The 23619-nt window shown below is 43.6% G+C and overlaps 1 protein-coding gene across 2 annotated transcripts in view; it reads right to left on the bottom strand.

Moving 5' to 3' along the window:
• Epn2 (epsin 2) overlaps window positions 1–23619 on the bottom strand; it is a 49559-nt gene that overhangs the window by 7895 nt on the left and 18045 nt on the right. For both annotated transcript variants that reach the window (XM_010618900.3, XM_010618901.3), the window contains 3 exons: window positions 18126–18238; window positions 16241–16333; window positions 15142–15316 (listed from right to left, as the gene is read on the bottom strand). In XM_010618900.3, coding sequence (XP_010617202.1) covers window positions 15142–15316; window positions 16241–16333; window positions 18126–18238 — 381 coding nt within the window. The remainder of the gene's footprint in view (window positions 1–15141; window positions 15317–16240; window positions 16334–18125; window positions 18239–23619) is intronic.

Raw genomic sequence — 23619 nt, 5'->3', positions numbered from 1 at the left:
ATTTGGGAGATTCATCTGGGTTACAGTATAGCTGAAATTTGTTTATTGCTGCATAGTATTTCATTCTATGAAAAAAGTCACATCCGATTACCCTGTTGGGTACTGGTTTTATTTTTCTTTGGCTTTGCTCCGCTGCCTATTCTTGTTCACATCCCCTTGTATACATGTATACACAACGTCTGGGTGACAAGTACCTTCACATTCAACAAGTGACGCTGAAACCACTTCTGTAATTATTGTACCAGCTGATCCCCTTCCAGCAGTGGATGCTAGAGTCCTGTGGCCCCAGATGTTGCTTCTCAGTACACAGGATTATCTCTTTCATTTGTGCCAGTCCAGGGGGTGTGAAACTACTTTACCCTGAGTTGGCCTGAGTTTCTTTGTTTCTTTAATAAATTCTGCATCCGTTCACACTTACAGGCTAGTCACAAAGCCCCCCTCCCAAGGTGCCTGTTCAAGTCTTTCATCCGCTTCTCTTCGGGGTTATCTTCATACTGACTCATCCATTCATTTGTTCCCTGCTGAGCTGTGGGCAGTGCCTGCTGGGTTGACAGGTGCTTATCACTCGTCTCCCTATTTTGTTGCACCATTTATCGATTTCCATCCCAACATGTTCTTAATATCTCATACACATTATGATTCTTGATCTCTGGTACAGAAAATTCCAACCTGTGTCTTGGCTGTTCTTGGCCCTCTGCTCTTTCATACTGATCTTAAAATCACCTTGTCAAATTAAAAATTTAAATTTAAAGAGAGGGAAAAAAGAAAAACCAGCCAGGTATGGTGGTGCACATCTATAATCCCAGCATGCAGGAAGCTGAGGCAGGAAGATTATCTCAAGTTTGAGGCCACCCTGGACTTCATAGTGAGTTCTAGCCTTTTCTAATAGCAAGTCCTTGCCTCAAACCATCACCCACCCCTAAAAACAAAACAAAACAAACTTGGTCAAGACTTTTACCAGACTTGCATTAAATCCCAGATCACTCTGAGGAAAAAATGGTATCATAATACACTGTTTCCAAGGTAAAATCATAGGAGAGCTCTGTACCTAGTATATATTACCTTTCACTGGCATATAATCTTTATTTTATCCTTTATCTCCATAAGAGGTTTATATAACTTATGTAGGATTTATTACTAGGAACCTGCTACCAGTCCTAGGAACTGGCATCTTTTTATGGTATGGTATCCTCATATCCAGCAATGTTGCTAAATAATATTAACAATCGGAAGTCATTCTATCTATTGATTCTGGTAGTAATTCTAATAACTCTTAATCCTAATAATTTATCTATACAAATTTTTAAGTCACCTTCCAATAATGACTGTTTAATATCTTCTTCCTAGTACTTTGAATTCTTCCTTATTCTACTGAGGAACACGATTCACAAAATAAAGTAAGAGGATGGAGGTTGCTACCTTTGTCTTGCTGCTATCTTACATGATCGATTTTCAACCTTTTAGCATTAAGTATATTAGCTATGGGATTTTTCTCCTTTAAGATGCTCTATCAGCCAGACTGGTGGTGCAGACCTGTAATCTCAAGCACTCAGGAGGCAGAGAGAAGTAAGAGGATTGCTGTGATTTCAAGGCCAGCCTAGGATACAAGAGTTATTTCAAGGCCAGTCTGAACTACATAGTGAGAGCCTGCCTCAACAAAACAAAACAAGAAAAAACATAGGAAGTCCTTTATCAGTTATATAAATTTCCTATTATTCCAACTTTGATAAGAATTTTGCAATGAATAGCTGATGAATGCTATTAAACTGTTTGTACCTCTATTAATATGCTTTTTCTTTTTTCATCTGTTAATTGGTACATTAATACATTTTTTTTTGGTACCGGGGATCAAACTCGGGTCCTTGCGCTTGCAAGGCAGGCCACCGAACCGCTGAGCTAAATCCCTGGCCTCCATTAATACATTTTCTAATGACTCGGTTTTTACCAACTTTTCCATGATGTACTTTTTTATTTTCCTGATTTTGCAGTTCTTTCACCAGAATTTCTATATTAATATTCATAAATGAAAGTAGCCTGAAATGTCTGTTTTCATGCTATATTATCCTTGTCTGGTTCTGCTGCCAAGTGAAGGTTATGCCCAATTCATAAAATGGGTAGGAAGAAGTTTCCTGTTCTCTGAAGAATCTTGTATAAAAGTGGGACTGTGTCTTGAGTGTTGTTAGAATTTCCCGTAACACTCTCTGGGTAGATTTGGGGAAGGAACACAGTTGAAGTACTGATTTACTTTCTTTCATGACGATAAAACTGTCTCTATTTATAAATTTCCTATTGTTCTTCAGTCAGCTTTGCTGAGTTTTCTTTTATATGTTTAACCTAAATTTTTGGATTTGTAAGTACAGAGCTGATCAAAAAGCTTCTGTGTGTTAAATCTTAACACTGCTTTCAGTTATGTGTTTCATTCTGTAATGCTATACCTGTCTTATTTTTAAAAAATTAAACCTACCAGAGATTGGGCTATTTTATTACTCTTTTCAATTATTAGCTTCATTCTTCATGGACATTGTGTGTATCCTTACAAATTTTTTCTATTTTATTGGGATATAATACTATTCTATTATCATTAATTCTGTGACTTTCTTCATTTTATTGTGAGCACTTAATAAAGCTATAGATTTTTCTCTTATTACTCCTTAAATTGTTCTATAAATTCTATAATGAATATATCTTATTTGGCTCCAAATATTCTGCATTTCATTATAGTTTCTTCTTCTACTTGGAAATTTAGATGGGTGGGCAGGATCTCACTATAGTTCAGGCTGGCCTAGAACTCAAGGTGATTCTCCTACCTCAGCCTTCCAAGTGCTGTGATTACAGGTGTGTGCCACCATGTCTGGCTAGAATTGTTTTTAAAATTCTGAGCATATTGGGCCAGGGATCTCCACACTGAGCTACAATCCCACCTGCTTTTGTTTTTGAGACAGGGTCTCTCTTTGTAACCCCGCCTCCTTTTTAATTTTTGTTATTCTCATACAAGTTCTCATTAAGTTGATACAGGCTCAAACTTGTAATTCTCCTTCCTCAACCCACCAGTGCTGGGATTACAGGCATGTGCCACTATACACAGGTTATGGAGGTTCTCTACTGATTTTTTTGTCACTTTGTGGGGGTGGGGGTACTGGACACTGACACGTGTTAAGCAACTGCTCTATCACTGAGCCATATCCTCAGACCTTGTTACTCATTTTTTAAAAAATTTAAATGTACTATGATCAGAAAATGTATCAAATGGAATCCCAATTTTTAAAGTTTGTTGAGGCTATTTTGTCTAGCATATAATTTTTTGCATGTATCCTACCTGAGGTTGCAAAGAATGCATATTCTCTTAATTATAGGGAGTAACAAATTTGTCAGCTTATAAATGGTACCACTACTCAAGAGTCTCTTTTCACTCTTAATACTTTTAAAATTTTCTCCCACATTACATCCCATTTCTGAGGTTCTTCATTTGATCCTGAAGACCTGCATCTCTGCTGCATTTTTTCTCTATCAGCCTGAAAAACTTCCCTCAGTGTTGTTGTACTGTCCATGCACTGGCAACAAACTCTTAGTGTTCTATTACCAGAAGTCTGGAGATAGCCAGGTGTGGTGGTGCATCCCTATAATTCCTGCACTTGAGAGGCTGAGGCAGGAGGATCATACAAGCTCAAGGCCAGCCTGAACTACTTAGTAAGGCCCTATCTTCAAAACAAAACAAAAAGAAGCAGGGAGGGGAGGAGGAGGAGGGGAAGAAGAGGAGGAGGAAGAAGAAACTAATTTTGAATTAAAATAAAGAAGAATTCTGGAGATGACATTTTTGTTAGTTGTTTCCAAACTAAAAAATACTTTTTGGCAGTTATTTTCTTCCGGTACACCCTGAAGACACTTTCTGCCATTCTGTGTCTGTTGTCACTGCTGAGCAGTCAGGTGTCAGGTGAACTGTCCTCCTTCCTTGCAGATGGCCAACTCTCTGTGTGTTCCTCAGTGATATGCAGCTTTCTGATAAAGAGCTTTGGGGGACCCACTAGGCTTCCTGTATCTGAGGAACCTGTCCACAATTGTAGGAAGCCTTCAGTTGTCTTACCCAACATGGACTCTTCTGAATTCCAGATGCAAGTCAGGAATTACCTCATTGCTGCCTCCTTAATTGCCCTGGCCACACTGACTCCTCACTACCCTTAAAACACATAGGGGCAGTTCCCTGCCTGCTGCCTTTGGACCTTCCCTGGCAGGTCTATTTTCTTTCTTGTCTTTTTGCATTCCCTAAATCCGCTGGAATTTTCACTCGCTCACTCACTCAATTTATTTATTTACTTATTTATTTACTTACGATACTGGGGATCAAACTCAGGACCTTGCACTTGCCAGGCAGACAAGGTGCCATTGAGCCATGTCCTTGGCTTCAACCCCAGCCCCAGACATGAGGGGATACCCAGCAAGGCTGTGATCTGGCTGAGCTAAGGCTCAGAGAGGGGTCGGCAACCCTGCCAATTTAGAGGACCCGTGAATGTTCCCCTGAGCTCAACAGGATTCAACTCCTGGATCCCACACTTCACATCAGCCTTAGCTTTACTGCTCCTGCATGGTAGGAAACTCCATGGCTTTCATGAAGATGAGCTTACTGCTGGTCCTTCTACTGCATGGTTTCATACCTCTGGGACTTGGCTTTCTTCTAGGCCTATTAAGCCACACAAGCCACTATTCTGCCTTTGGAACTTCTGGACAGATCAGCTGACACCTAGCTGGAATAGCACAGAGAAAGGGAGGAGGTGAGTGCTGCCTTTGCTCCTCCCCAAATTTGCTGCTGTGACCACAACCACAAGCTAAGAGCTACAAAGGAAGAGTCAGACACATGCGTCTGCAAGTTGCACCCCCAACATCCTGTGGAAGCCTTTCATTGCCTCATGGCCTGACAACTCCTATCTAAACAAGACTCAGCTTCTGCTCCCATCCCAGAACCCAAAACCTTCCAGAAACACCTGCCTCCCTCTAGAAGCTCCTTTTGACCCTCACCCACAGCTTTTCTAGTGTCTTATACAGAACATCCTCTCCCTGCAACTGAATCTTTTCTCCCAGGTCTACTTCTACAAAATAGGAAATGGAACCTGACCCTTGCTGAAATTAGCTCTGGTCCCCAAGGTCACCTCTAAGGGCTCTCCATCTTGACTAAAAAGCAGTGATGTGGTGGAAATGGTTCGTCAGGGAAAACAGGACTGCAAGCTAGAGGTGCTGTGCTGTGTCTTCAGAGGTGCCTACAGTACAAAAGAAAGGACAAGGACAGAGAGCCACAGGGACAGTAACACATTAACACACCTTCCTCCTTTGTCATCGCTCACCAACACCTGTGAGAACTTCACAAGCCCACACAAGGAGGAGAATCTATTGTAAGGCCCACACTCCTTCAGCTGGGCTATGTCTACAAGTTCAGGCCAGGGAGCCTCAGCTACTTCTGCAGCTCTGACATCATTGGGCACCAGCCTCCTTGCAGATGCACAGCTGCTGACCTTCCCTTTTCTCCTCCACCAGGCTGCAAGGGGTTCTGCAGCTTATCTGCTCTAACTCGTCCAGGGAGGCATTAGTGACCACTTCAAACAAGTTCTAGCCAAATGTCTGGTTCAGGCACTAGACAGGTGTATGAGAAGTGTAACCTTGTCTCTGTAATCAGTCTACACAGAGCATTTTCAAAGTCTTCGATTGAATGGTGTTCACTCACATCAAGCATCACAGAATGGTTCTCAATCATGACTATCTTTAGGAAGCTCTTGGAGTAATCAGTAAAATTCTGATGATACCTGCTGCTTTCCCTACACACAAAGATTCTAGGGAGGGTACAATTTTAGATTTTAGAAGCTCCTCAGGTAACACAAATGTGGCACCAGGATGTGTGACAACCACTACGCTGCTGGTGTTCTCTGCCCTTGCCAAGCTTTTTGGAGCAAGGGCCATGCTCAGACACACACTGTGAATACTTGGTGGGGCCAAGTCCTGCATCTCACATAGTCATCTTCCTCTACCCAAGCACTATTTGCCCAGCCCCAGGAAGGTCCCTGCATTTGAGAGAAACATAGATGCATTCCATTGCACCAGCCAGTAGATCCCAGGCAGCACAACCAGAGCACAAGGCAGGAGGGCAATCTCAAGAAAAGATACTCATGTCCCCTCAAGTGAGTGCTGCCTCTGCTCCTCCCCAGGCTTGCTGCTGTGACCACAACTACAAGCTAAGAGCTACAAGGAAAGAGTGAGACACATGTGCCTGCACATTTAAACCACGTCTTCAAGATTAAACAGGAGTAACTTTCAGGAAGTGGCAGAGTAGTGAGCGGCAGAGAGCTTCTGTGAGATTTGGCGTCCTTCAAGTAAAATATAGCAGCTAGAAGAGAAGAAGGGAAGTGGGTCCCCAGGATCCAGGAAGGATCTAAGGCAAGAACTGAAGTCCACAGGGAGAGTGAAGAGAGAGACTCTAACAAAGAGGAAGGAGGTACCAAAGCAGAGCTCTCTCCCATAGGGAATGGCAGGCCAAACCTGCCAGATGCCCAGTAACCACTGAAGACCCCAGAGGCCTCCAAAGGAAAACACACCAGTGGAACAGAGCAATGGAAAAACCCAACTGTAGGAGCTGGTGAGTTACCTGGATTTAGACCTCACCCAGGAGAGGGTGACTGGCTGGTAGCCATTTTGGAGAGGGGTCAAATGAGCTTGGAACTCAGAACACCTGCAGCATGCTCCATCTAGTGGCTTCCAGTGCCTTAGTGTGGGTGCTGAGTTCAAGTCAGCAGGAGGTCAGGGAGCATAATTCAAGTCAGCAGGAGACACATAGACTGTTGTAGGCTCTAAGAATCCAGCTCCAGCCTCACAACCAGAAACCAGCCTGAACTGCCGAGGAACTAAAACTACAGACCAGTGCCGAAGAACTGGGCCAAGTAGGCAGAAACTTCTCATTCCCAATAAAATGAAGAGGTAGGATCCTGAAACAGAATCAAAACCCAAAAGCTAGCCTTGCTTGGAAGACACAATGAAAGCACTCCTATGAGGGAAATTTAAAGCAGTGAAATCCCATATCAGGAAAACAAAGCAGGTTCAAATAAACAACCTAATGTTGAACTTCAAGCTTCTAGAAAAAGAAGAGTAGAAAAACAAAACAAAGTAAAAAAAGAGCAAGTCAAGAACAAAGCTCACACAAGGGAGGAAATTATAAAACTCAGAGCAGTAATTAATGCAACAGAGACTAACATAATACAAAGGATCCATTAACAGTTAGTTCTTTGAAAGATTAAATAAAATTGAAAAACCCTTAGCCAACCTTAACATAAAAAGAAAAGACTCAAATCCATGCAACAGAATGAAATGGAAGAAATCACAACAAACCCTTCAGAGAGGTCCAGAAGATCATCAATACCTACTTCAAGAACCTGTGTAAGATGGAAAATACAAAAGAAATATACAGATTCCTAGATACATATGAATTACCAAAACTGAATCAAGAAGAAATACAAATTCTAAATAAACTAGTATCAGCCAATAAACTTGAATATGTAATTAAAAAACTACCAACAAAGAAAAACCCAGGCACTGGCAGATTCACTGCTGAATTCTACAAGAAATGTAGAGAAGACCTAATGTTACTACTCCTCAAACTCATTTTTAATGAAATTGAAAGGGAAGCAATACTCCCAAAATCATTTGTGGAAGCAAGCATTACCCTGACTTCAAAACCAGAGAAGGATCCAACCAAAAAGGAGAATTATAGATAGGGCAATCCCCCTAATGTATATGCAAAAATCCTCAATAAGATACTGGCAAACAAATTGTAGCAAATCATCACAAAGGTTATACACCATGACCAAGATGGATTCATCCCAGGGATGCAGGGATGATTCAACACGCACAAATCAATAAGTGCAATACACTATATTAACAGAGCCAAAGACAAAATCTATATAATCTGCTTAACAGATGCAGAAAAAGCATTTGACAAAGTCCATCAACCATTCATGATAAAAACCCTACAGGAAATTGGTACAGATGGTCTTTATGTCAATCTAATAAAAGCCAAATATGACAAACCAATAGCCAACATCATATTAAATGGACAGAGGGCCAGGATGTAGCTCAGTGGCACTGTGCCTGCCTTACAAGCACAAGGTCCTGAGTTTCATCCCTGGTAACAGATAGAATGAATAAATGAATGAATGAATAAAATGGACAAAAACTGAAAGCTTTCCCTCTAAAATCAGGAACAAGACAACAATGTCCACTGCTAACACTCTTGTTCAATATAATTCTGGAAATATTAGCCAGAGCTTTTACACAAGAGAAAAAATAAAAGGAATAAGCATAGGGAAGGAAGTTAAATTATCATTATTTGTGGATGACGTGATATTCTACACAGACCCCAAAAACTCCACCAGAAGTTTTAGATTTAATAATAAAATTCAGTAGCATAGCTGGTTACAAAGTCAACACTCAAAAGTAAGCAGCTTTACTGTAACACAAATGATAAACTCAGAGATATTAGAGAAACAATGCCTTTCACAATAGCATCCCCAAAAGTGAAATACCTAGGAATCAATCTAATGAAGGAACTAAAAGCCTTCTACATTGAAAACTACAGTATTCTGAAAAATGATTGAAGAGAATATCAGAAAATGGAAAGATATCCCTTGTCCTTACATAGGAAAAACCAATATAGTGACAATGACCATACTTCCAAAACTGTTAGACAGATTCCATGCAATCCCAATAAAAATCCCAACAGCATATCTCACAGAATTACAAAAAACAATCCTAAAATTCATTTGGAACCAGAAGAACCCTACGATAACAAAGGCAATTCTGGGCAAGACAAGGGGTATCACAATCCCTGACCTGAAATTATACTATAAAACTATAGTGATTAAAATAAAAAACCAGCATGGTCCTGTCAAAAGAAGAGACCTGAGGATCAATGGAACAGACCAGAGGATGCACAAACAACTCCAGACATACTCAACCACCTTATCTGTGACAAACAAACACCCTCACTGGAAAAGACAGCCTCTTTAATAAATGGAAAAACTGGCTTTCCACATACCAAAGACTAAAACTAGACCCGTATCTTTTACCATGCACTAGACTAAAATAAAAATGGATCAAAGATCTAAATACTAAAACAGAAACATTAAATCTGCTGGAAGCGAGTATAGGCAGAACACATGAGGACATAGGAGTAGGCAAAGACTTCATGAACAAAACCCAGACCGCACAGGAGATACTATGAACCAACAACTGGGACCTCACCTTATTAAAAAGCTTTTGCACAGCAAGAGTAATCACCAACAGAGTGAAGAGATAACCCACACGGTGGGAAAAAATTTTTACCAGCTACTCAGATAAAGGGCTACTATCTAGAATAAAGAACTAAAAAAAAAATCAGACCCCCAGATTTAAAGACCTAATACAAAAATGGGCATCTCAATTAAAGACACCTCTCAGATGAAGAATTAGAAATGGCAAATAAATATATGAAAAAGTGTTCAACATCACTGGTCATTTGAGAGATGTAAATGAAAACAATGCTGAGGATCTATCTCACTTCAGAAAGAACAGCTGCTATCAAGAAAGTAACCAGTAACAAATGCTGGAGGAGTGAGGAAAAAAGGAACCCTTCTCCACTGCTGGTGGGAGTACAGACTAGTATAACCACTGTGGACATCAGTGTGGAGATTTCTCAAAAAACTAAAACTAGAGGTTTCACTGGACCCAGCTATATCTCTTCTTGGTATCTTCCCAAAAGAATTAAAAGCATCATCCCACAGCAATATATGCCCACCCATGTTTATAGCAGCATAGTTTGTAATAGCTAAATCTTGGAAACAACGCAAGTGCCCATTAACTGATGAGTGGATAAAGATGTGGGTTTTTTATACAATGGAGCACTACTCTGCCATAAAGAAGGATGAGCTTCAGACACTTATAGCTAAATGGATGGAACTTGAGAACGTATTCTTACGTGAAATAAATAAGGCACAAAGGTTTAAATACTACTGCATTGTTTCCCTGGTGTGAGAAAGTGAAAGTAGAAATAAGGACTGAGATGTATAATGAATGTTGGAAATGGCAAGTGTTCACATGGGAAGGGGAACAAGGGAAGAGGAAAAAAGAAATGAAGGAAGAGACAAAAAATGAAAACAGAAGGAAAAAATGGGAACAAAGCTTTTGTACATAGGGAGGGGAGGGGAGGTTGAGGAGGGGAATGGGATTAAATAAAATTTATTAAATTTTAAAAAAGATTAAACAGGGGCCGGGGATTTAGCTCAGTGGTTAGGTGGCCTGCCCTGCAAGCGCAAGGACCCGAGTTCAATCCCTGGTACAAAAAAAAAAAAAAAAAAGATTAAACAGGAGTTTTCTAGACAGATAAGACAGGTGAGACAAATACAAAGATTAGCTGAAATCCCAGTACTTGGACTGCCTCGAGTTTGAGGCCAGCCTGGGCTATATAGTGAGTTCAAACCAAGCCAATCTAACTACATAGCAAGACCCTATCTGAAAAAATAAATAGTGTAAGGGATTCAGCTCAGTGACACCAGGCATGCTTTGCAAGCACAAGGTCCTGAATTCGACCCGTTACCGCAAAAATAGACAGACAGACAGACAAGAAAAAAAATTTTTAAATAAAAGTCTAAAAAAATCAAAGATTAGGCATTTAAGGGACCAGGCTGACTGAGCACGAGGTAGAGAAAGGTCACAGAACTCTCCTTGGTCACTCCCTGCACCTTGGGATCTTTGCCTCCCTGATCTCAGACACTGCGTGTACTGGTGCACTTATAAGCAGAATTGTTTTTTCTACCTGGACATAGTTTTTTGGAATCCCAAACTGACTGGCTTATATCCTTAAGAGTTAAAACAGGCCTGTGTATGTAGCTCAGTGGTAGGACATTTCTCTAGGATGTAGAAGGCCCTGGGTTCCATCCCTAGTAATGTGTATGTGTGCGACACACACGCACGCATACAGCCTTTTAACATTTCTGGAAGAGCTCTTTCCACTGTGAACTCTGACACACAGCTGCACCAATTGAAGGGACTGCAGTATTTTCTCCACGAGTCAGCAGTGTTCAGAGCCCAGCCCATCTAGGTGTGGAGAAGCAGGGCTTCCCTGAAGAGAGACCACCCTGCCAAGCAGAGCCACTCTGCAGTTTCTCTAGAGCATCTTCCAACCTGCTGTTAGTTCCCATGGCCCTGTCTACTTCCCCTGTAGAATCTGCTGATGAAATGACAAAAACATTATGGCCAAGGATTTTAAAGACTCAGCAGGCTATGCAATGCACACTGTCAATGTGCTTGGGCTCAGAAGGAACCCCCTACTCCATACTTGCAGAGACAAAGCTGATCACAGCTAAGAGTTTTGGACATGGAATGAAACCCAGCCTCCTCAAATCACCGAGGTCACCATGAAACAAGCTGCTTATCCTGGGTGAGCTCTGTCAGGTTTCCATTCTGCAAGGAGCACTGTAAACCTAGGTGCATCCATGTGCGCTAGTCTGTGCAAGCTTCTGGGCTGAATTTAGATTATGTCAAATGACCAAAGCTCCCCCTCCATACACACAGATAAACAGTCCTGAGGCTAGCATGACTTTCTTCAAAAGTGGCATAAGGACAGGCAGTGTTCCCTCCTTCTTCCATGGGAAGACGGCCAGCATGGGGCCAGGGCCCAGCTGCCGCAGGGAACACTGCTGGCTCCTCCTCTGTGAATGGACAGTAGAGCTGCTGCAAGGCTCCTCTGTACTCTCAGTCTCTGTGGCCTCAGCAGCATCCAGGCCATGCCACACAGCCAATAAATAAACACTTGTTGAAAATTCAAGTGAATGAGAGGAAAGGAGGATGGAACCAAGGTCGGAAAGATCAAGCAGCTTCCGGCCTCCTCTTCTGTGGAGCCCATTCACATGCATTCCATCAACTATGTATCTAACTCTCAGGAATGAATATTCATGTGCACAGGAGGCAAGGGTCTGCCAAGAAGCTTAGCCCACACAAGGGTCACCAAGAAGCTAGCAGCACCACCTGCTGCCACCAGAGCGGAAGACAGGCTCTGTCCCAGCCCAGGTGCTGGTGGGTGAGCGAGCAGAAGGAAGGCTGAGCTGGCCAAGGCTTCTGAATCACCAGGCTGTGAGGCCTCCTCAGACCAGGTGGCCCTTTGTGTCTGGAACTGAGGAGGAAGTGCCCTGCTGACCTGGCAGGCTCCAATTTCCCTTTCTCGGCCCTTAGCATTTCCTCCCAAGGCTTCTTAGCCCATGGGCCCCTGGTGCTGTTTGGAAAGAACTAGTAATGAAGGACCCATGAGAAATGGTGGCTTTCAAAACAGTGCTTCTTTCATCAAGAGGATGCAGCTCCCAGTGCTATGGGCAGAGACTCTAATCTTTCTGATTTATGACTATTTCTTAGGATGAAGGATGGCTATGAAAATATACACTGCTGGATTTTGCCAGAGGCCTAACAGTAAACCCAACACCACTCACCTGCTCTAAAGCCAGGTCAATAGTTCAAGAAAGCAAAATGTCTGGGATTCAGCTTGCAGCAGAGAGCTGGGAAGCTGGCATGAGGCTGTCCTCCTGCAGCTGGTCACACAACTGGTGAGAATTCCTATGTGAACACTGTGGTTCCAGTGTCTTTTGCTACTGAAAACAATCTACAGCCATACCATCCTGAATGTGCCTAATCTCATAACCTACTGAAAACAGTGCTAGGACTGCAAAACCATCTCTCTATAACACATAATGGGCTGAGGAACACAATGTCCCATTAGTACTACATTTTTCAGTTTCTAATGATGCCTATATATGTGTGTGTATTAGATAGATAGATAGATAGATAGATAGATAGATAGATAGATGAAATTATGTATAGCAATATGGCCTCACTGGATGGGGTGGCAAACACCTGTAATCCCAGCACTTGGGAGGGTAAGGCAGGAATATCCTCAAAAGTTCTAGGCCTGCCTGGACTACACAGTGAATTCAAGGCCAGCCTGAACTACATAGTGAGACCCTGCCTTAAAAAATAAAACAGAACTCAGCTATGCCAAAAACATAGGAAGTAAATAAGCTCACATTTTAACAATGTGAGCTTACCCCACACCCCTCACCCCTGTTGGAGACAGGATCTCCCTGTATAGTTCAGGCTGGCCTTGAACTCACAATGATCCTTAGTCTCTGAATTATGAGGTATTGAATGCTAGGATTACAGACATGAGCTACCATGCCTAGCTCCAAGTCATCTCTTGATGTTGGAAGCTGAGGTATGTTCCAGGACTTGCCAGAACCACATAAAAACTTTGTAGCAATCCATGATGGTGTGACAGGTCCAGGATGCGGTGCCTTAGGTATAAGAACATGTCACTAACTTGTTGTGTGAACCCAGAGGAGAACTGCCTCTCGGGGCTTTGTGGCCTCTTTGCTCCTCCGCTTACTGGTAAAAACACCAAGTGCATCAAAACAAAGAAGGCTGTAAGTGGGAACAGCAAACAGGCAGACAAAAGCCACATATGGGCACTCTCAGATAAACTATTTGCCCCACCCATGTTATTTTTTTTTAATTACTGTCAATATTTAAACATTAATAGCTTTCAAAAATCAAGGTTTTGCCACTGTATTATCCCTTACATTGATGGTCCATCCTAACCTGTGGGTATTTTTTTTCCTATCAATTGGTCCAAAAGTTGCTCTCTAGAGCCTGTTTCTTTTCTTACCTTAAATAAAACTTTGCTACTTTAAAAAAAAAAACAAAAAAACTTCACTAGCCAGAGACTAGAAATAACCTAAATTTACATTAGCTGTTGACTGGTTAAACAAAATGTGGTTTATAGAGAAAAAAATGAAGGACTAAAGCATGCTCTAACATGGATGAACTTTGAAAGCATGCTAAGAATCCGGTCACAAATGAGTCACCCTGAGTGACCTCCTCCTCTCCTCTCATTCTTTACTCTGCTTCCCTGGTGTCTGCTTCATACCATTCCCTGTACCTGTACCACCTCCACCCCTCACGCCCTCGTGCCTTCTGACAAGCTGTCTTTTGCAGGGAACATCTTGCTTCTCATTGCCTGCCCACCTGCTCCTCCCTGAACACTCAACAGAAGCAGCCTTCCTGTAGAATGCTCATCTCAAACCCTCTGGCCTCCTGGCTGCCCTATGATCCCCTCACATAACCTCCACCAAAGCCTGGAACACACAGCACCATTACACTGCATTCTCATCATGCACATACATGATCAGGGCCTAAGGAGAACCATTACCTGTTCATCTCAGGATCCTCACCTGGCAGGACACAACCTGGCACTCGGTGCACCTTAGCAAACATCCAGGAAACTGAGCTAAATACAAAATATGATTCTAGTTTGGGGAAACAAGATTCCAAGAGGTAGAGGAAAGATGTCTCGAATATGCATGCAATTCACAGTTCTCAAGCAAAAAGCCCAAGGTGTGCTATGCCATAGTTTAGATCACTAGGAGGGATCTCCAGGGCACCAGGCTAGAAGCTCTCACAAAGCCTATGAGGTCAAGCCCCTGCCTAGCAATTAAGAAACTCATGTGCCCAGGGATCACATGCACAAACCAATTCTGTCATGCTCATATTTCCATCCCTTCTCTCACACTGGCACTGAGTAAAACTTAGAAATATTCATTTATCCTATTACACTGATTTACTATTGCTTTAAATAACAAGCAAGAAGAATCACAGCAAATGTATCCCCTTTTCATTAGCAGCAGTGGTAAGCACATGATAATTTCCAGCTAATTATAGCAACTTGATTTAGATATTTCATGGTGGGTATTACAGCTTCTTAAGCGGGGGTGCTGGATACAATTCTGAAGCTGAGAGAACTGAAATGTATTCCATAATAGGGACAAGTCAATTCCGATGCATGAAGGAGGCAGGGAGGAAGTCAGCTTTCCTTCTCTCAAAAGCAGAAAACCATTCAAAACGGAAAGAAAACTCTGTGCCTCAGTCCCCAAGGAGGAGGTTGAGGGCCTGCTGGACATCATTTTCAGGGACTGGAGGAGGGTGCATCCGACCACAAAGGACTGGACCAGGTGAGACAAAGTGTGAAGCTCTGCTCTGTCCCTCTCAACCATCCAGCAGGCAAACACAAGAGGTCAAGGATGGGATCTTTACCAAATGATGGCCAGGGATCTGAAGAATTCGCAGGAGCTGCTGGCCCACCCCAGGGGTTGTTCTGGTTAGCAGATGCTGACGGGCCCCAGGGTTCCGCTTTCTGGGCAGCAGGGCCAGAGGTGGGGAGAGCATCCATTAAGTCCAAAAGAGTAGTCTGCTGTGGGTGGGAGCCATGCTTTTAAAACAAAGAGAAGGGGACAGTTTTACTTTGCTACAGTTATAGCAAATACCCATACCATAAATATTGCCCGTACCTCTTACTATAGTATAGGCCCTTTGGAAGGCACTTATGAGGGATTTGGAAATTTTGCTACCCACTTCCTGCCCTGTTCCCACCAGCTCCAATGTTACTACTTCCTAGGAGAGACTGGGCTCCAGCTATTTGCCATTTGCCAAATGCACCACAGGCTTTCAGAGTTCAGAACACCAAAGTGTTCCCCCAAACATTTTCAGGGTAACAAGGACTTAACAACCTTCTCTCACTCTCTCCACCCACTTACCCACCCTGCTGACAGATGCCACCCAGGGCCCCTCTCTCTTACCACTCCAATGACTACAAAGTCTGTTACAAGGAGCCTGTGCCATCAGAATGGGAGAGGCCACTGGTGCCCCTTTGCAGTGATGGTGGCTGTGTGTGTGTGTGTGTGTGTGTGTGTGTGTGTGTGTCTTCTCCTGTCTCCTGGGCTGAGTGATGATGAGCTTATTCGGAGCAAAGCCATGTCCCATTTATATCTAAGTCAAAGTGGGAAGCCTAGCAGAATACGACAGTGATTATGATGAAGAACAATACAACTGCGGGTTCACCTGACCCAGGGAAGTGTCCCAAAGCACTGCCATTTAACTTAATATATACCAGTTACCACAGGAGGCAGGCAGCACTGCCATCCTCATGTATGAATGAGGGCACTGAGGCACAGGAATACTGTCTTCTCTTGGTTGGGATGTACTTTCAAATGCACCTTTACTTTGCTCACGGACATGAGGACGAAGAACCCACTGTGTCCCCACCACACAGAATGCTGATGGGGTGGTGGGTACATGACATTATAACAACAACCAAAGAATAGTCTCAAATATTTACCTTCCAGTAAGCTCTTACCTCTTTCTTTTTTGGAACTTTAACTGTGTCTCTCCGGCTTTCTTCCAGGGCCATCTGTAATCTGAGGTCATCACCACGCCTGAGGCGTTCTTCCTGTGCAAGGACAATGGGAGACTGAAGCTGGCAGTAATGTTAATATTATAGTAGGGAACAAAGCCACATTAGCCAGCAACAGGAAATGCGTATTGTAGTATGTGTTATTCCAAAGGAGGATTTCAAATCAACCTGTAAAACACAATTACTTACCAATCCCAGTGCATGCTCGAAAGGCTCCTACCCCACCAATAACTTCAAGCCCTTGGGGTTATAAACAGGTGTCACCAAACTGAAGAAAGAGAATACTTAATCTAAAATATTTTTTTCTCAAAATGAAGATATCTTTAGAATAGATGTGGTGGCACATACCTGTAATTCCAGCTATTCTGGGGTCTGAGGCAGGAAGATCAAAAGCTTGAGGTCAATATGAGCAACTTAGCAAGGTCATCCCTTCCTCTCTCTCTCCCTCTCTAATGTGTGTGTGTGTGTGTGTGTGTGTGTGTGTGTGTGTGTGTGTGTATTTTTTTTTAATCTAAAAAGGGGTGGAGCAGGGAATGTAGCTCAGTGGCTGTCTGGCAAGCACGAGGCCCTAAGTTCAATTCTTGGTACCAAAAAAAGAAGAAGAAAAAGACCAAAAAGCAGGGTGGGAGTGGAGATGGCAGCTCAGTGGTAAAGTATTTGCTTAGCATGTGTGAGGGCCTGAGTTCAATCTCCATCACTGTAAAAGAATGTTTAAAAAATAGCTTTATAATTCTACTTATAGAAGCAGTATGTCTCCTTTTAAAACACAAATCTGACAACCCAGGAAGAATTAGAAAGATGAAAATCACATATCATTCTACCTCCCACTGTGGCTGCTTCTAGAAAACGGCTATATAGTTCTGTGATTTTTAACAAAAATGACTCATCGTATTTATTTAAGGCACAGTCACTATGTGCAAAAGATAGGCTTGCCCTAGCTTTTACATACTGATTATGACATATTCCTATTTTACTTATAAATTAGCTTTAAAAAGTTCAAACCATCTACCCAACTCTGTGCTTCTTGGTAAGCCCTCCCAGGCACCCTCAAATCTAACCATCCTGAACATTTTTCTCTGAACACTATCTTCTAAATGACAGGTGTCCCTGATCTACCTCTGTTTCTGTCTATCCTTGTGACAATTGTTAACCACAGGAATGACAACTACTATGGTCACTTTAATGTCTCCTTTTCCTCCTCCCCCATTTTAAAGTAATACATGCTTATTACAGAAACACAGGAACTGGAAAAAAAAAATTAAAACTACACATACAGTGCTTGAGGGAGTATGGCTCCGTGGTAGAGCACTTGGCTAACTGGCTAACATGCCGAAGAATCTGGGTTTCCCCAAGCACCACAAAACAAACAAAAATAACACAGTATTTCCTTCTATCCTTTTTCACCCCTGTGCACCTGTGGCTCACCAAATTCAGGGGATGGGGTCACAGCTAGATCCACTCCTGCTCCTCAAATCTGGCTTCCTGTGCCTGTCCTGCACGCCTGCCCCCTTGAGGAAGTCATGTGAATTCTGCTCATTCAGGAGACCTCAGACATTGGCTGTGTCTGCATGCGTGTTTCTGGGAAGCACTTGTGGTGGTTTCCACTTTTGGTGTGACTTCCTCAAAAATCCTTCATAAATATAACTTTGCACAGGCTCCTTCATGGACAGGGGGGCCATAAATAACAACACCTTGCAGCCATAGGAAGTGAACTCAGCAAGCACCTTTGAAAATAGCTCTGAAAACAGGGCCATGCGCATCACTACACTCCCTGGGAGCCACACCCTTGCAGCAATCGCTGTAGTACAGACCCATCGAGGACACTGACCTGCTCTGCCACTTCTCTACTCATGGCAAGTGCCAGCTGCAGCTGTAGCTCCTCTTCTCCACTCGTCTGTGGCCGAGCCTGCTCTAGCTCCGAGGATACACGTGGGGAGGTGGCTGTGGAGGGAAGGCAAAATCACCACATGCAAAGACAGGGCTGTGCCTCTTGGGCCAGAAGCTCCCCAGTTGGACAACATCCCATTCCCATCGCATACCCACAAGGTCCAGCAAGAGCCCAGTGACACCGGCAGAGTATGAAAATGGGTTACAGATTTGTCAGAGTTAAAATCAAGTGATCATCCAATGTGGCTTCACAACTATGGAAGTCACATGGTGCTGGCGGAGAAGGCATCCTTTGAGTATGCAAGTCCCAGGCCTCCAGAAGTTCAGAACCTGTCTTCACTGAAGTCCTGCACTGCTCCAAAGACAGGGACTGACTCAGACAGAACCCCAAGTAGAGTTCTGAAAGAGCTGGACCAAAGAACATCCTTCGGTCAGGCACAGGGCATGGGTACCAAGGGCTCTAGTTGAGTAACACTGGTGTGAAAACATTTGATATCTCGTAGTGTTAAAGGCTCAGGAAAATGAAGCCCACCCATTTCTGTGATGATCCTGAACATTTTTTTTTAATAACACTACACAGGTACAGACACTTTTGCTGTATCTTGCTAGTTTGAAAACTTACAAACAGCTCCTGGAAAGACAGTTCTTACTGAAAGAACGAGATGTGCATTTCTAGCTGATATAACAAACCCCACACAAGGAAGATCTTCATTTACCCTATAATCCAGGCAGGGCTTTCCACAGCCATAGGACATTTGTAGATCAGAGAGTTTAGATGCCTCCAGAAATTCAATGTAGAGTTGAAGGAGCAAGGGCGTGAGTGCCTACCTTTGCCGACCCCAGTGGAGGAAGGCTTGATGCTGCTGCACACAAGTCTCCTGGTTCTAGGCTCCTCTGGGCTCCGTACAGCTCATCTTCCCACACCCTGAGCTCAGCTTTCCTGAACTGGCCCTCTAGGACAGCCTCTGCCCTGCCTCATGGTTTTCACCTCAGGCTCACAAAAGTCTCCCAAATGGATGGCTACACGCACAGACGGATGGGTGGATGAATGAATAGATGAACACTCAACCTCACGCCTCAGCAGTACTTTTAAAATGTTTTGTTGTGTGTCTACTTCCTTCTTTTATAACATGAATTCTCTGCTCACTTAAATGTTGCTTCTGCCTACATCTCTAATCTAAACCTGCTGCCAAGGATCTGCCTCCTTGGGAGAAAGTCAAAGGTTAAGAATGATTCCTAACAAGATAGTTTCTAGATGGCTGGGTCCTGGTTTCCTGAATGGAACAGGAAAACAGGCCTAATAGTTCAGGCCTTGGAGATGATCCAGGGAAGCACCGAGATAGCAAGAAAATGCTTCAGAGGGCTGGAGTAGTGCAAGAGAATGGAAATTTCTCACTACTGTGATACTACGAAGCAGAGGCACTCTTTGTTAATTTTTTGAAAAATACACCAAAACATGTAACAGAAAAACTGAACTAGGAACAGTTCTGGGCATGAAGCAGAGTGCATATGTTATGACTTGTCTTTTTTGTCGGGGGAGGGTACCAGGGATTGAACTCAGGACCTTATGCTTATGAGGCAGGCAGTAGAACCACTGAGCTAAATCCCTGGCCCTGTTACTGTCATTTTTTAAAAGCCAGCAACCAAGCTAAGCATGATGGTGCATGACTGTAATCCCAGCACTTGGGAGGCTGGGACAGGAAGATCACCATGAGTTCAAGACCAGCCTGAACTGCAAATGAGAAGGAGGGAAGGAGGGAAAGAGGAAAGAAAAAGATAAAGAAAGCCACTGCAGTTATTTAAAAAACACAAAGGTATTTCTCTAATTAAAATCAAGTCACATCCCATCCTAAAATGTTACCCCAACTGTATTTTCCAAAGTATTTTTTGTATTCTTTTTTTGGGGGGGGTGTTGAGACAGGGTCTCACTACGTAGTTGAGACTGACCTGGAACTCACTATGTAGCTCAGGCTGGTCTTGAACTCACAGCAATCCTCCAGCCTCAGCCTCCTGAGTGCTGGGATTAAAGGTGTGTGCCACCACGCCCGGCTAGTTTTTGTATTCTTTAGAAATAAAGCTGGATAGTAATGAAAAGTCCTCAAACCTATCCTAATAATTGGATTTTTTTTAACAATACAGTAAAACAAAAAAGTACATTGTTTTGCTGGTTTTGTTCCCAAATTCACCAATACCAGTCAGGTCTTGGCTTTCTTGTGCTCAAGAAGCAAAGCTACATCATCCAGATTGGAGGAAACAAAGGCAGCCAGAAAGTTCTTGGGAAGGTTCTGACAGACTCTCACCCATGAAATGCAGTTCCCTTGTCCAAACAATTACCAATTAGCCCCCATTCCCAGCCTTGCTGTTGGTAAAGAATCTGAGGGTTAGGGCTGGGGATTTGGCTCAGTGGTTCCACCGCCTGCCTTGCAAGCATAAGGACCCCAGTTCAATCCCTGGTACCCCCCCCAAAAAAAAGAATCTGAGGCTTAGCTCCCAAAACCTCAGTTTTTATCAGATATAACACCTGACATTCTGCTTACAACCAAATGGAAATCATGAATAAATAAAGGAGAAAGCCTCATATCCCACTCTTTCAAACCCCAACAGTCCTCTGGAAAAGGAGGCACATCCTGGCAGGAAGAGCTGCTCCTTGGCTGCACAGCCACAGGGGCTGACTCAGCAGGGGGATGAATGGATGAAGACCTGCTGCAGCACTGAGGACTCCCTTACTCTCTGAGCTGTTTGGCACACCTGCGAGGCCAGACTGGCTTCAAATGCAAATGTACGCGCTCGCGTCCACCATCACCGATGCGATGAGAATAGCACACAGCCAGAAATAGCTCACCACATCAATGTGGAAATTCAAGACAAAGGGTATTCCCCTGCATGCTGTGGGTTTTATAAACAGATGTATAGCTCTCAGTTCCGCAGGTGGCAGAATGAACAGTTACCATCCCTGAACATCAGCTGAGTGGGTGTTGACTTAGAGGGAGGATTCCAACAGAAATGCTCTTGCCTTAGTGACAGCATCTCAGCCCACAAAGGACCTCTTGTGCCCAGGCACATGACAGGGAACACAGATGTCATTGTGCGATGGGCCTGAATGAACCCTTCTAACCACCTGAACCCTAGAACAGAAGGAAAAAGAAAGTGCTAGAGGGATGGCCATTCTCTGTGCTGCTGGCTGCTTCCTCTCCCAGCCACACTCTGGAGAGGGAATAACAAGGATTAGTAGTTTAAACTAATCACTAAATAGCACCAAATGCATCAAGGGCCTTCCCCTTCCCTACTCAGAAGCGCTCCAAGTCTTCACTCACTTGGCCAAGAGCTATACCCGTGGGTAGGATCACTTTTATTCTTTCCAGTCTGCTGTCAAACATTCTCTCATAATCCAGAATAACAGGAAGAACAAGCAACTCCCCCCCACCCCAGTTTAGGGAGACTAAAGCTGCTCTAATTCAACTCCACTCTGTTTCATTTTCCATCCAGGCAAGGCCAAGGTGCCTGTACTTTGGGTTATGGGAGGGACCCCCTTTCCCAAATGTGATCCTAAAGATGAGATCAAGACACTTCCTAATGAAGATGGTCCTGTTGGCCAATTTCAGGTAACTTTTAAAGAAAAAAAAAAACCAAAGCAGTCACGTTGATAGAAAAACAGGAAATTGGTTATTAGCTATATTTTGCAATTTTCCTAGAAAGTACTGAAGCAATAGCTGCCAACCACAGAATGCTGACTAAAGGGAACAGCTACTATACGTATGACATGATTACTACGCAGTAATCAGCATGACTTCTGGTCTGATAGCCTCACACAGACCACAGGAAAGCAGAGGTAGGGCCTTGACTATGTGTCTTTGGCCCTAAGGCAAAAATGCAAGGTTTCCAGGCCTCAGGGACCTGAGAAGACCTCATGTTGGTCCAAGCATTGCTGCTACCCTTCTTGCCCCCATGCATGTCAGCTGAGGGGAGAGTAGGTAGGAGGGGAAGGAGCATCAACTGCACAAATCCTATCTATCCCCACCTTCAACCATCAGTTGGATCACATCTCAAAGGCCGAACCTTTCCGAACTTCTGCTCCCACTTCCATGAAATGGAGACCAATAGGGCTTGTGAAGGGTTTCAGGGGTGGCTAGGACCCAACTGGTCCTCCCCTGGGGATTCCAGTCTTAGCCCAGGCTGGTGGCACTCTCTTCATGTAAGGGGCTAAAGCCTGCACCCTCCACCTCACAGAGAAAAAACCTGCCCTTCAAGACCTCCATGGGAATAGGCCTGGGCTCTAGCCTACCTAGTCTCTGTCTTCTTTTTACCTAGAAGGTGTCCTTCAGAGAGTAAGGGGAGAAAGAGCCCACACTGAACCCAGGACCAGCTCAGGGCATTTCCTTCATTGGGTGACCCATTCATCAGTCCAACTAAGTTTCTTCCTCATTACTACACTGAAGGAAAGCACTTGCTAGTTCTTCTCAGTGTGGTGACATCTTCCTGTGGTCCCATGAGCTACTACTTCGTGAGGCAGTTATGTCCCTGGCCACTGAAGATATTCCCCCATATCTCCAGCCTCAGCTGAGGCTTCTAAACACAGGTGACCCTCCAGGACCCTGGTTTTGCCTCCTCTCAGGAAGGACTATTTTCACTTAGACAAGGTGAATTATGAGAAAATAAATTCAGAATACCTCTAATATTTAAAAAGAGAAAAAATATAAAAACATAAGGGAAAAGCTAAAAAGGTACAAAATGAGAAGTGAACTAAAGTAGGACCACAGCCAAATCACTGCCCAGCTGTAGTGTGGATGTGACTTGACAAGAGGAACAGACTGCAGCCATCTCTAAGCCATGTGCCCAACCTCACATAATCAGGTGATGTCACACCACCACCCAGGATGTCCTAGCAAAACAATGACATGAGTGGAATCCAGGCTCTGAATATAATTCCCAGGTCACAGGATATCCAGGGTGATGATGCAGTTGAACAAACAGTCCGAGGCCAGGGTTGCTCCGCTGGACAATTGCTCCAGTCTCCTTGGCACATCAGGCCCCTGAAGAAATGACTTGGGTTGTCTCACTCTGGACAGACTTGCAGAAAGACGTGTTCAGGACAACTGACAAAATCTAAAATTTGGCTTGGGTAGGGGGATATTGACAGTTTCTGATTCTGTGAGGCATGACAATGGCTTCTGACTATTCAGAAGGACAAATATTCTGAAGTTTCAGGGGTGGGAACACGACGATGCCCATAACTTGTTTTTTAAGCATAAAAAGCAGTTTAGGCTGCTCCTTTCATCCAGCCCATACCAGAAGCAGCTGTTCACAATTTCTTCTTCCCACCAGAACAGCTTTTTCCTGTATGCTCCATGTGTGGGTACATGAAGGGGGCATATCTACTCTCTGTTCTGTGCGCTGCATTTCCTTGCTTGGCCTGACCTAGGCTGGGCCTTTTCAGT

Source organism: Fukomys damarensis, unplaced genomic scaffold (genome assembly GCF_012274545.1).
Source record: "Fukomys damarensis isolate Sample0158 unplaced genomic scaffold, DMR_v1.0_HiC HiC_scaffold_13, whole genome shotgun sequence".
NCBI classification, from domain to species: Eukaryota; Metazoa; Chordata; class Mammalia; order Rodentia; family Bathyergidae; genus Fukomys; species Fukomys damarensis.
Note: the sequence above shows the minus strand (reverse complement) of the source record. Positions and strands in the feature narration are given on the sequence as shown.